This window comes from Gouania willdenowi, chromosome 9, assembly GCF_900634775.1.
Source record: "Gouania willdenowi chromosome 9, fGouWil2.1, whole genome shotgun sequence".
In the NCBI taxonomy this organism is placed as follows: domain Eukaryota; kingdom Metazoa; phylum Chordata; class Actinopteri; order Blenniiformes; family Gobiesocidae; genus Gouania; species Gouania willdenowi.
Window position 1 is genome coordinate 7156286 of NC_041052.1, and position 14307 is coordinate 7170592.

Sequence of the window (14307 nt, forward strand, 5' to 3'; positions counted from 1 at the left end):
TTGCGTCTCCAAACTGGCTCATTTCTGCGCACACTCCGGCTCTCCTGGCTGCAGAAATGGGAACCAGCAGACCTTTGGCTCTCCTGCCACTCATTGGTAATGTTTGTGCTTGTGTGTTTGTTTTTGTCAGAGATGTAGATTGATGTGTAGATAGTAGGCGGTTAGTCTGTCAGCTTTGAAAACGTGGGTAGGCGACTGCAAACCTGCAATTACTCAACTGTAAACTCTTTTATGGACATAAGAAGTTTACTGAAGCTGTTTTTTTTTACTTTTTCTCCGACACTTTAAGTTGCTGTAAAAACCTTCTCAGTTTAATGGATTCTAATGTTTTCATTTCTTTTCTAAAACATTTAATAATCTCCCCGTATGACAATGTGTGTCAAACATTAAATGTCTCCTGTTGACCTTGACAACATGTCTTTTTATTTAGCACAAATATGAACTAAGGTTTTCCTTTTGAAACCACAAATACTCAAAGGTGACTTGATATTTTTTTATTTTACTTTTATTATTTTATTGGAAATAAGAAAATCTACTCTCCCCACTGACAAGCCAGATCTGGTATGTTTGACACCATTTTAGTGTTTATTGGATTTAATACGTGTACAAGGGTTTCTGGAAATAAGCAGCTCAGCCTCAAATGACAGAAATGGTGTTTGTTATGTTGATAACTGGTGCTTTCCCGTTTTGCTGCAATAGCTGAAATCAAGTGTGAGCAATAAGTGATGACAAGTCTTTAGCATTGCTGTGAAGCAATTTTTTGCAGAATGGTTTTAACTCAGCCATATTTGAGTCTTTTTGAGCATGAACTGCCTGTTTACTGTCACATTGCACCGTCTTCATTGGATAGAATTCCAGACTTTGATCTGGCCTCTTCAAAAACGTCATTTGGTTTTATTTGAGCCATTCAAAGTGCATTTGCTGGTATGTTTTGGTTCATTTTCCTGCTGCACAACCCAAGAGCGCTTGAGCTTTAAGGTACAAACTGATGGCTGGATGTTCACCTTCAGGATTTTCTAGTAGATTGCATAATAAGTTGTTTTAGTGGTCCAGGTCTTCAAACAGTGAAGCAGCTCTATTATCACACTGCCACCACCATGCTTCATTGTTCGTATGATGTTCTTTTTCTGAAATGCTGTTATTTTTACACCAGATGTAATGATTTTTGCGTCATTGCTCCATGTTTCTTGGCTAATGTGAGATGATTCTTTTTTGTCAGCAGTGGTTTTCACATCGGAACTCTCCCGTGGATGTCATTTTTGCCCCGTGTCTTTCCTACGGTTGAGTAGTAACACTGAGCTAAACTGAGGCCAGTGAGACCTGCCTTTCTTTGGATGTCGTTATGGGATCATTGGTGACCTCCTTCATGGTTGGTCAACCACTTTTAGGAAAGTTCACCACTGTTCCCAGTTTTCTCCATTTGTAGATAATGGCTCTAAACGTGGTTGGCTGTAGTCCCAAAGCATCGGAAATGGCTTTGTAAACTAGATTTCAATTACTTTGTTTCTCATCTGTTCTGAAACTTCTTTGGATTCTGTTTCCAATATTACAATTGGTGATTTAAACGTGATAAATATGAAAAAAATCAGGAATCAGGATGGGGGCAAATACTTTTTTACGACACTGTATACGCAGTAGAGTAAAACGTATACAGAAGTGTATATATTAAAAAGTACACAAAGTGATAAATATGAAAAAGAAAAATTAAACACTGCATAATACAAAACAGGATATAATTTCTGCTTTACAATGATAGGAAAAGCTGATACCAAAGGATCAAAAAGCGATGTTTGTAGGCTACTAGGCGCTAACCAGGTTAGCTTGTTACCAGATGTGAAATTAGCCAAATCACTGCTACTGTGCAAAGATATTTATTTATTTAAAGGTTCATTTAGAAGTGACAGAACAATACTCATTATTACAACAACATATGGACAAGTGATCAATTATTCATTGGTCTTATAGCTCCATGCTAGGCTACACATGGAGAAGACAATGAAATACACACATATAGCTTTATATATCTACACAAAATTGTGCAACTTACTGATACATTTCATGATTAAAATAGTCGTTTTTGTATAAAGAATCACATAATATCTAATATCTTTTTATCTTATATAAATATATTAGTTTCATAGTAACACACATTGAGAGACTTTTCCTTATTGATTTATTATTGTTTTAAAAGAAGTAAACATCTTTAAATGTATGTATTTAATTCATATGCAGCTTACAGTCAGTCAGTCTTGTCTTGAATTTTCTCATTTGAGATTAAGCTTTGAAAGCTGGCTCAAAACAACACTTTGATTAATGAGCTGATGCTCATTCTGAGCCCAGTGCCTGCAGGGTTGTGAAGGATGTAGGAAATAAAAGCTTGAAAATATTTTTAGAAAAAAACCCCAACTGTAATCCGTTATTAATTTGTCTTACTGCTTTTGCTCATGTAAAAAATTTGGTAGGTGTCGTTTCCGTATTTTACATTTTTATTTATTTTTATTCATTTGTTTCGAGCTAGACAATAATACAAACACATAAAAAGGTAGTACAAAAAAAAAGAGATATATTCTCTGCAAATCATGTCAGTATCTGGCTCATGAAACAAGATACTAAAATAAAACATGTCCAAAATGGAGTGGGATGAAGTAAAAGTTATAGCTTTGCTTTTTAGCGAAACTAAGAGAAAACTGTGAAAATGATCTTTGATTCAAATTAATTATTGGCGAAATATATAATTTAACTGATTAAATAGTTCTGTATTGTAGTAAAGATGTGTTTATGAGCTACGTCAGAAACAACCCCTAACCTGGGTGGAGATTAAAAACAGAAGTAAATATATTTGCAGCCATGACAACCCACAGAAACAAAGTGAGGTGCAATGACCAGCTTTTACAACCAGACTCTGAACCAGTCGTAGCCTGAACGTGTTCTGCATCCTTTAGCTTCATGTGTTCACTGTCCCTTCACTGGAATGTGGGCGTCTGTGCAGACAAAGCTGGGCAGGCTGCGACAGGAAAGGCCTGTGATGCAGGCGATGCATAGGAACATTCACAGGTCACCTATTTAACACTTCCTAATGGATATGAATGACTTTTTAAAAGAAAAAAAAGTCATGTATGTGCATGTGAGGATGAAAACAGGGGTGAGGAGTCATGTGTGGGATTTCATGCTTTACTTAAAGATCTGACAGTAAGAATGTTCCAGGTTCAAATCCTCTGGCTAATGAGGCCTGGTTGTCTGCATTATTTCCTTTTTCTGTCAGTTTCCCACAAATATATTGTATATGTGAATTTACGTATTGGAATGTGTTTGGCCTTTGAATAGGACATTGTACAGAGGGTAGGGACTGATTTTGGTCACATTCAGCTTTGCTCATTTTAGATGTGCAGTGTTGGGCTGGATACTGAAAAATTGTAACTACCAGGCTAGGTAATTCCAGCAAGTTCATTTTGTCTTCTTTTTTTAATTACTTTGAAGGGAGAACTCAGAAATAACACATGAAAGCGATCAGTAGATGCCTCTGAGGAAGACTGACAATTGGCAGTTGCAACATTTCAAGGAGATCAAAGCAAATTTCAAAGCAAATTGCCTCAAAAAAAAGTTGTCTGAATAAATGAAACCTTAACATATTACTAAGATAGGTATTGGTGTCAGTTTCATCACTAAAGTAATTCAGTTACTTTTCTAAATAGCAATTATTATATTAAAAAGTAATGCGCACTTATACAACATAATAGCCACTTTGCAAAGAAAAACGTTCCAATATTTCAACACTTGTCCTTATGGCCTTCATTTCACTACTGTTACTCTATGTGAAGGAACCCGTTAAAGGTGGGATGATATATATCTTGCAACAGTATATTGCGATAAACGAGTAGTATCACGATATTACTAAAGAATAGAATAGAATATGAAAAGAATAAGACTTTATAGTCATTGCAGAAAAACAATGAAATTGCACATGCCCCTCCTAACAACATTCACTTTAAAAAGTTAATCAGTATAAAAATGCACGAGTACAAGTGCATGAGAATAAAATATTAAAAAAATAAGAGACAAATTAAAAAAGAAAATAAAACATCTCTACTACATCTGTCTTAAGTTCGTGTATTTGCAGGAAACACAGTCAATATCCAAAGGTCTGAATTGTTGCCATTAAATGTAGACATGCTGACATTGTTGGAAAAGAACATGTCTGTATTATAAATATGGGCTGTGTAGATTGTTCTACTTAAATGTTTTTTAAAACCTGTTATGCAAATGTACAGGTTTTAATTAATGCACAGATAAATATTTTTTGAAAAATGTCATAATAATGATAGTTTAATTTTAGACTGGCATGAACTTGCAGTCTTTATTTTTGCATTCTATTTGCAGAGTGGAACTTTTTGCACTTTGAATAGTTTAAAAAAAAAACAAGTCTTATTCAAAAAAAGAAGAAAAAGAATGTTTATAGTGAGTTTAAAATGTCATACCTAAGTAAGTATGTCCAGTGTAAAAGTTCAATAAATGCAGTTATTTTTCCAAGAACAAGGTTTTTGGTCCTTTTTCCCTTTTCAAAACATTGCATCGTATCGTGAACTCTGTGTATCGTCCCACCCCGAGTATTGGATAACTCCATATTTATTTCTATAAATAACTTGCACTGCAGATGAAGTAACTCCTAACAGTCTAATACTTAATGTTTACACATTTGTCATGTTTTTTTCTGCTCCTCAGGTGTTGCACTGATCTGGCCGTGTGTTTTCACTAAAAGTTTCTCTCCCAGACTTCACGCTGCAGACGGCAGCTCTTTATCTGCAGGTAGTCACTATTATTTATGATCACACATGATAACTAAGATGCTTCTGTGATTTCACTATCATACATTTTCCACATGAGGTAAACAAAACAATATTTCATTCTTTGGAACTGAAAAATGTATGTGTAAAAACCTCTGTAATAGGTTAAATATCAAGTTGTGAAGTAAAACTTTCAGTTAAATTTGTGAGAATGTTTTTTTAATTAAAGCCTTTAGTTTAAGTGGATTTGCAATAAAGAAATGTTTTTCTAAACATCAGTTTGCATCTGGTCTTGAAGTGCAGAGTGAAGAGCGCCACCATGTGGTGAAGCGGTCATCTCAACCCTGCAGCGACTCCTTTGACAAATACTGTCTGAACAAAGGCCAGTGCATGTTTTTAGTGGAGGTCAATGAACATCACTGCAAGTAAGTAAGTGTGTATGTGTGTGTGTAAGTATGTGTGTTATGATTAAAATGTGTGATGTGTGTGTATTACAGATGTGAGAGGGGTCACTACGGCCCCAGATGTGAGACTCTAGAACTCGTTGTTCAGCCAATGGGGGAAGAGCAAACTATTGCTATTATCTTCTGTGTGTGTCTCCTGATTGTTGGCGTGGCAGGAGCGTTGTACTTCTGCTGTAAATGGTAAGAATTTACACCTAACGTCTTTGTTTTAGATGCTGATTAACTGTTCTTACAGGTAATGAACACACAATAATGTTAAATAACATCCAGATACTGGAAGTTCAGGTTATCTTGGAAAAATGGGCAAAAGCACTCACTTCTTGAAGGTTTTTTGACAATCCAAAGGCCGTAAAATCTAAATAAATCAAAGCGGCAAAGTTATGTGTCAACAGGCTCTCTTAAACTGATGTAAAATCCTGCAAGTACAAAACAACATTCACAAACTATTGCATTTTGTTTTGCATTTAAGAAAAAACACATATCAACCAGATACAGCATATTTTACACATATGAAGAAACACATCTTAAATTTAAAAGAAAATCCTTAAAGTACAAAAAAATCTATTCTACAACAACAATTAACTGTCATATCACTTTTGGCTCTAATTTTCCGCCTTGCGCATCCACACACAAATGCCAATAAACTGTTTAAAAAATGTCCTATTTTTTAATTTGAAGATTTTTTTTTTTTTGTAATTTAAGACATTCTTTGTATGTGTAAAACACGTTGCATTTGTTTGATAGGTATGTTTCTTATTTGCCAAACAAAATGAATCACTTTGTGAATGATGTTTTGTATTTGTAAGCCACACTGAGTTGTTTGTGTCTCGTTGGGTGTGAGTAAAACATGTTTAATGTATTTGTGAGGCATCCATATTTAACTCTTTAAACTCTGAATGTGTTTTTTAAAAAAAAAAAAAAAGGAAAGAAGTCTACTGTTGTGTTGAGTTTTTGGCATTTTGCAAAACATGTATAAACGCATTGTTTTGTCCTTGCAGGTGTAAGAAGAAAAAGTTCCCAGTTCAGTCGAAGCGTCATGGTTACAAAGGAGTCCAGACAGCTTAGAAAACTCAACCTACCTGGATTGTTTCTGCTTTTTTTTTATATAAAAAAAAAATCCATCAACATTTCATGCTTTTTCCACAGTAGTTTCTTCAGTGATTTAATTCTCATCACAGCAATGACCACAAACATTCGTACTAGTTTTGAAGTTAACAATATTCCCTTATTACAGGTCTAACTCACAGTGATACATAATCACAAAAATGTACATGTGCTCATATGGTGAATATAGAAAGATAAGCCAACCTAACAAACGTATGTCATGTAAACCAAACTAATGTCGATGAGCAGTAAGGATGGGTCCAACTTTAAATTACACATATACCAATCTTTAAAGATGTAAATCAGACATGCATGAGCAAAAGTAAAGGCACAAAATGACCCAAAATATACAAAAATACAGGAAAATGCACAAAAGGACAAAAATACGCAAAAAATATTCCAAAAACATCAAATGACAACAAAAAATACACAAAATGACTCATATTACACACAAAAACAAGAAATGATACAAAATTACTTCATAAGATATTAAACAATAACAACAAAAACACACAAAAAGACAGAAGAATATACAAAATTATAATTAAAAAAAAAAAAAAAACACAAACCCTTTGTTGTTTCCTGTATTTAATTCTCAGATTGTTCATTATTCTAAATGCTGAAAATAACTGTTGATAAAGGATCAGAAAATCACATTTTGTGGCTCTCATGTGAAAAACCCATCTCTGATGTACACCTTGAGATTTAAAACAAGTTGCAATTCATTTTAAGCTTCCATTATTCAACTGCTCACTTTTAACCTGACATCATTTTACACATAGAATTTCTAGCAACATCAATTCATATCAGCCTTTCCACTCATTGAGAAGATTTTCCAAGCATTTAATTGTCTATGAATCGTGAGCAACGATTAGAGTTGAGGGTTGTTTTACTTTGCATTGTGATGTGTTTTTGAGGAAACATTTCATTCAGGTGTTTTACAAAGAAAATTAATGAAAAACCTTTTCTGTCTGTGTTATGAAAACCAAATCTTTAATTTCCATATGAGGCGACGACTGAAAGTGTAGCTGTGATGTAAACACTGTGAGATTTTATATTTAAAATGTTTAAAAGTCTGACAAAGTATTCCTAATCGCATAATTTATTTCAAAGTATTAAGAATTCATATGTAATGTATTTGTTATGGAAATCCTCCTAAAAAAGCAGAAAAAACAGGAGTGGATTTTTTTTTCTTGCCTGTTTTGATGCTTTTCATTACTCAATAATGTGATAAGGAGGGAACTGAAAGTCTTCTAGTTTTTCACATTCCTCACATTTTTCTGCTTTTTTTTGTTTTTCATTAAAAAAAAGAAAAAAAACCTCATATATTGTTTGTTTATTTATTTGAGCAACATAAAAGACACATTTTATGTACAATACATAACACGTATTGAAAGGAGAAAGTGCTCAGAAGAACATACACACACACACACACACACACCCGCACACAAACAGACTGACCAACAATAATTCCAAAAACCGTTTTCATTTTGGAACAGTGTCTCCGTGGAGACGTACGGATCCGATCGACTGTTTTTGAAAGTCGAGCCTGGGTTAATTGAATTTTTTCTTTGTCTGCACATGCTGTCGAAGGTCAACACTACAAGAAGTACAAACTTTTAAAGACAGCAATGCATGTTTTGTTATTGTAATTAAATAAATGAGTTTATATTATTGTATAATTGTGACCATCACCAGCCCTCCCTAAGGAAGGGTAAGAAACACTTTATTATAGGGAGGTTATAAAAAGAGAAGGCAGTGTTACACCAAGGTGAGGGGAAGGGAACCGGGGAGAGGGAGTCAGGGTAGGAAATGGAAAGAGTGGAGAAGAGTTTACTGCTTTTTAGTGAAAGTGAGATTTGATGTTAGGCACATAGGACACAACCATCCTATGTTCAGGTAAAGACATTAAAACTCAAATAGAAACGACGAATGAGGAACTATCAAAAATCCAAACATGGCTCAATGTAAATAAACTAGCCCTAAACGTCAGCAAAACAAAATTCATCAGTTTTGGAAATAAAAAAATAACAGAAAAAATTAGACTGAAACTAGACACGGACATAATTGAACAAGTAAAAGAATATAGAGCACTAGGAGTGTGGATAGATGAGAAACTGACCTGGAAAAAGCACATACAAGTAGTCAAAAACAAAAGTTGCCAAAAGCAGCTACTGTACATCCTATGGAAATTACAACAAATACTACATACCAAATCACTGAAGACAATCTATTCTTCCCTTATTGGGTCACATTTAAATTACTGCTCTGAAATCTGGGGAAACACCTACAAAACGTATCTTGAACCTTTATTTAAACTTAAAAAAAAAAGCAATTAGAATTCTATACAAAGCACCACATAACGCACACACAAACGAACTATTTGAAAAGGCCAAATACCTAAAACTGCCAGAAATAATACACTACAATACACAAATTCTCGCATTTAGGGCCTCACTTAAAATACTCCCATATCAAATACAAAAACGTTTCACATACAAACAAACTGCTTATGTCCTAGTAATGTGTTTATACAAGAAAGGATTAAATCTAACATTGGAAAACACAGCGCTGTAAATAGAGCTATTAACAGCTGGAATAACCTTGATGCAGAGACAAAACAAGCTGCAAACTTGACTTGATATAAAGAAAAAACTCGAACACATTCTTACGCAAATACGAGATCAACACATCAACGAGATGGAACTTATCAACTGGTCGATGAACGCAATCGACTCAATCTTCACGAACAGAAGATCACAACAACACGAATCTGAACATAACAAGGAACTTCGAAAGAAGATGAACTCTTATTTTGAACTGGAGGAACTCCTTTGCTGGGGGTCAGAAGGGACGTGCAACCCGGCCTGTGAGGCGTCGCCTGTCCGGCCCGACCTCGGTCGCCGCGCAGTGGGAGAGCGCCACCAACGCGGTGAGGAAGGCCGAGCGCCAGGACTCCAGCGGCGGTGCCGGCGGCTCCTCTAGACCATACTCCAGCTCATAGACTGCAGCCACGGCGCGAGCCCAGGCCTTAGGGCCCATCCTTATCTCAAAGTTATAGGTCAACTACTGTCTGCATACATAATCAAAAAACGAAGGGAGGCGGGCCCGACTGACTGTCTGTTGATTTTTGCGACAATGCTGCGGCGCTTGTGGCCGCTAGGGGCGCTTACGTGAATGTTACCGGTCTAGCGCCTTTAGTCGCCAAAAGTTACACAGTGTGCCTTTAAGGCTCTAATTTTAGAGAATTTAATGCAAATTCTAAGCTTATTTGGTTTTCGTGGTTATTTTAATGATAAGTGTGTGTGTATCAATACACCTTGATGGTTTCAAGATGATGTTGCTTTGTCTTTGGTTCTTCTTCCACTTCTTGCCGTAAAGATGACATTTAAAATAAAACAAAACAAGAGCACTCAGAGAGAGCAAACCTCCACTAAGTGCATGCAAAACGTGCTCTTAGCCAGGTATATATCTGGATCATTGATTCTGATCATGACACCATGATCATTTACACTTTAAAGACTTGGACTAAATGTATATCTTCATTAATAATGATACAGTAGGTCCAAATGAATATGGGCACCCCCAATTTTAATTGGTATTTGAGGAACCAACCTGACATAACTGAGTCAAATGTTATCATAATATTTCCTATTAAAAAAAATTTTCATCAATCAAAACAAAAATAGTTAAAATATTTCCTTTCAAAATGATCTCATCAATTCAGAAAAGTAAGAAAAATGTTTATTTACTGATTTGTTATTTCAGCAATTCATAAAAACCAAAAAACATTTAAAACAAAAAAGAGGGACATTTTGTTTTATTTATTTATATTTATCTCATTCAGAAAAAAACTTCCCCTTCAGTGAATGCAATAAGCTTCCGTAAAACAACGTCCTGTAGCACAGTTTAACACTCTGTACTCTAATGTGTGACTCACTCAAAGTCAATGAGGCGTTCTAGCGGCTAACTTTAGTGTCTTAGCATGCTCTTTATGCTAATGACCAACAGTGATGAGGGATAAACATTAACTCAGCCTCAGACATGTCCGTCTTAAGGCGTACTTAAAAACACATAAACATGCACCTGCACACCAACACACCCCATCAGTGATGTCCATTGAGTTCTAAATATAAAAACTATTGCATAAATGTGCCGGAAATGTTCCGACCGCAGCACTGTGTTCATTCATCTAAAGCGTGTTTACCTAATTATTGCATAAGTAATAGTAGGCTGCTCGTGGTGAGTAATTTTGCACGTGATAAGCTGCATATCCATCCACATGTAGCGTACAGACAACAAGTAGTTGGACTGAACCAGTGATGGATGTTTGGCAGCCACGGCAACAAAAATACAAATATATGGATTCATTTGGGCTGTTAGAGAAATGAATGAAGGATGCCACATATAAGGCCATCACATACGGGTTTTTACCACGTCAGGCACAATGTATATGTATGTGTAAAATATATCAAACTAAATAATGTTCAATGCTATTGCTGTGCAGTGTTACTGGTAGTGAATAAACGCTCCGACCATAGGCGGAGTTTGAGATTCTCACCAAGGGGGGCAAAAAATATAACTAAATATGTAGACCGCCTCAAGATTGGTGCCAACCACAATGTGTGTAACATATACTCTACAATAATGCAAAAATTATTAGTAACATAATTGATAATGTTGGCAACAAAAGTTTGCGTCAATGTGTCGTTCAATGTTGTAAATTCATGGTAAAATCTGCTTTCATTTTTGCTGCATTATCACACATGAAATGCTGGCCGCAGTGTCGCTTCACTATTTACATTATGAAGAAGAATTACACAGTAGAAGAAGAACCAACCTAAAGTCTCAAAAGTTTGGGATCATTTCACTGAAAGCTTATACTAGTATTTTTAAAATTACAAGAAATGAATTCATATACATTTTGTACTGTCACTGTGTTTTATGGCACTTAAATATTTGTATCTTATTTACAATATATTAAGAATTGTATTTTTTTGAATGAATTTGCCAAAACTGTAATGAAATTTTTTGACTTCTGGGGGCTCCTCATGCTCCCGCGAACTCAGCGTATGGCTCCGACATGAAATCCCTGAAGGCACCATATTTATTTAATTAGGAATTATTGACATTGTGAAAAGAAACATTGTTACATACGGTTTGTATAAGGAAAATGTGGACTGAACCAATTAAACTCAATCAAGAGGAAGGGCTTAAGCGGGGTACACACTTAAGGGTTTTCTAAATCTGAGGAGATCTGTTACAGAGTCCACACATGAAGATAGAAAATCTTCCTCCAAGCCAAAAATATCACTTGATCCAACGCGATCTAACAACGCAATCTAACAGCGTGATCTATTGCAACTCAGGAATTTTCTGACCTCCAACATGAAAAAGTGACTCCAAACTCCCTGAAGTTGGAGCACCTACTCCGTAAAGTCGGGAAAATAGCGGTCAGCCATGTTTGAGATGTTCCGACGTGCTGCTGCTTGACTCGGAGATTGGATTTTTTTAACTTGGAAATGCAGATTTCCAGGTTGCCTGAAACGCAGCATTACGTGTTTCTCAGTCAAATTGTTTCTTGAGCGGCCACCTTCCTTCCACTCACAAATCACAGGGTTTTCCACACACACAAGAGGAGTTTTGGTTTTGAATATTCAACAAGTTTAATATTTACTATTGTCAGCCAATGATTGGGACAAATTCACTCTTAATAATCTGGTGTTTTGCCATCCTTGGTTGGGAAGGTGGAATCAGGACTAAAACAGCCCCGCTTCAGTAAGGGGTTTCACCTTCACTGAATAAGTGTGTAAACAGGGAGGTCACAGGAACAGGTGATTAGCTGTATTAGTCTGCAATTTAACCTTTCAAGCTTCTTTGGAAAAACAGAAGCTTGAAATGGATGATGATTTCTACTTTTTCAAGATCATTTTATTGATATTTAACTGCAAAATATTGCCTTCTTTCACCAGCTTCAACAATGAGCGTCTTCGTGGTAGTTTTGTGAAATAAAATGTTTTTTCTAAGTCAGCTTTAGGCTTGACTCAGGGAAGAGAACACCCCTGCCTTGCATAGACCCGTGGGCTGCACCAATGACACAACCAGGCTTCTCATGATTGGGCATGGGACAGGTGTGCACCAGTGGCTAGGAAAAAAATAACTTCGCTTTGTGGTACAACCACAGAGAACTCCAAAGAAAGAGATCAAAGAACAGACACATCCTTGGGAGAAAAAGGTAGGGCAAAGATGTAGAAGTAATTAAGTGTTAAGTGGCCCAAAGCTGCAGATAGGAGAGAGTGGGAAACAGTGATGGGATGCAAGCTCAGGCTTGATCACCCTGTAGCTGGCCACCTTTGATGAGGATGCCTAGTGTTAAAAGCCCAAAATACCCCCTGATTCAGAATCAGAATAGACGTTATTGTCATTAATGTACAGCTACATACACAAATTTTGTTCTCTGCATTTAACCCATCCCTGAGGGGAGCAGTTAGGGTTAAGGTACTTGTTCAACATTCCACAGTGATGGCCCAGGTGAGATTCAAACCAGTGACCTTAAACACTATGCCACCACTGCCCCGTTCAAAGGAGCACGACTGATGATGCGTCCCAACATTGACATCCTTCTCATATCTGAGACACAGCTCCCACGCCACTCTCAAATGGCACAAAAGACAGTTAAACATCACGTCCCATGTTTTCATTATTGCTGGTTTGCTCACATACTTGTTTTAGAGTTGAAATCAAAGGAAAAACATTGCAATAGGGGAAACATGCAAACTCCACGTGTACTGGCAATGGCCACTGGAGCTCCAAACACTTTGCTTTAAATTTCCTAGGTGAAAAACATAATGGAAGTGGTTCATTGTTAATACGCAGACAAACTTTTACTTGAATGCAGTTACAGTAGCTACATATATGTTTCTTTCTTAACCCACTGTGTTTCTTGCAGTGAATGACTGTGATCAGGAGCTTCTATCCAGGCTTAAGTCCCACGTGTGGATGTCACGCACTCCTGACGCCATTACCTACAAACCAAACTATTTTTTCCCAGGGCCACCGTAAACAAAACACAGCAGCAGCAAGCTCCACGTTGTTGTTGTTGAAGCGCTGCAGTAAGATAGCAAAGTTCCCAGCATTCCTAGCAAGTTTTCGCCAGATTCTGCCTGAAGACAAAGGAGGAGGACGAGTTGTTTCTGCAGACACAACAGACACCAACACACCCTCACCCTGAGCTCACTTCTGGGTTAAAAAAAACTACAACAGCAATAGAATAAATCTTACGAAGACACATTAACCATTTAAAAATGATCTATCTCTATAAAACACATTTTTTGTAACTTTAAAAATTTCTGTAAAAATTTAAACGTAATACCTTTAATGAATGACACGATTATTAATGACACTTTATGAGACTTATTAGGCTTCAATAGTGACTCTGTTTGTTATTGTTACCAAGAGGATGTGTGCATGTTTGTATCTGTTGGAGATGAACTAACTTTATCACACATTTTCTTCATTCATGACCAATCTGAGCATTAATACAGAAAAGACCAAAGTGTTTCGTGTGTTTTCAAACATTTTTTGTTCTTATTTTGTGTATTTTTCTGTAATTTTATGTGTTTATGTTATCATTTTGTCTGTTTTTGTGATCATTTTGTGTATTTCTCTGTAATGTTGTGATTTTTGTTGTTATTTTGTGTATTTTTCTGTAATTTGTGTTTTGTTATTTTGTGTATTTTTCCGTAACTTTGCATGTTCTTGTTATCATTTTGTGTATTTGCCTGTAATTTTGTGTGTACGTGTTGTCATCTTGTATGTTCTGGAGTCATTTGATGTAATTTGGTGGTTTTTGGATGGAGCCTGTGTGCTTTTTTTAATTTATTTTTTTAAATTTAATTATTTATTGTCACATGTGGTCTCTAGGCAGCCAGTTTCCCACGTTTGGCATGAACTCAAGT

General features: G+C 36.1%; 1 protein-coding gene across 1 annotated transcript; it reads left to right on the top strand.

Annotated features, from left to right (window-relative positions):
- LOC114470035 (proepiregulin-like) lies at positions 1 to 6375 on the top strand. The gene is made up of 5 exons (XM_028458025.1): positions 1 to 96; positions 4720 to 4803; positions 5080 to 5206; positions 5279 to 5425; positions 6244 to 6375. The coding sequence occupies exons 1-5, from the start codon at positions 57 to 59 to the stop codon at positions 6308 to 6310; spliced, it is 465 nt and encodes a 154-aa protein (XP_028313826.1). The 5' UTR covers positions 1 to 56; the 3' UTR covers positions 6311 to 6375.
- The last annotated feature ends 7932 nt before the right edge of the window (positions 6376 to 14307 follow it).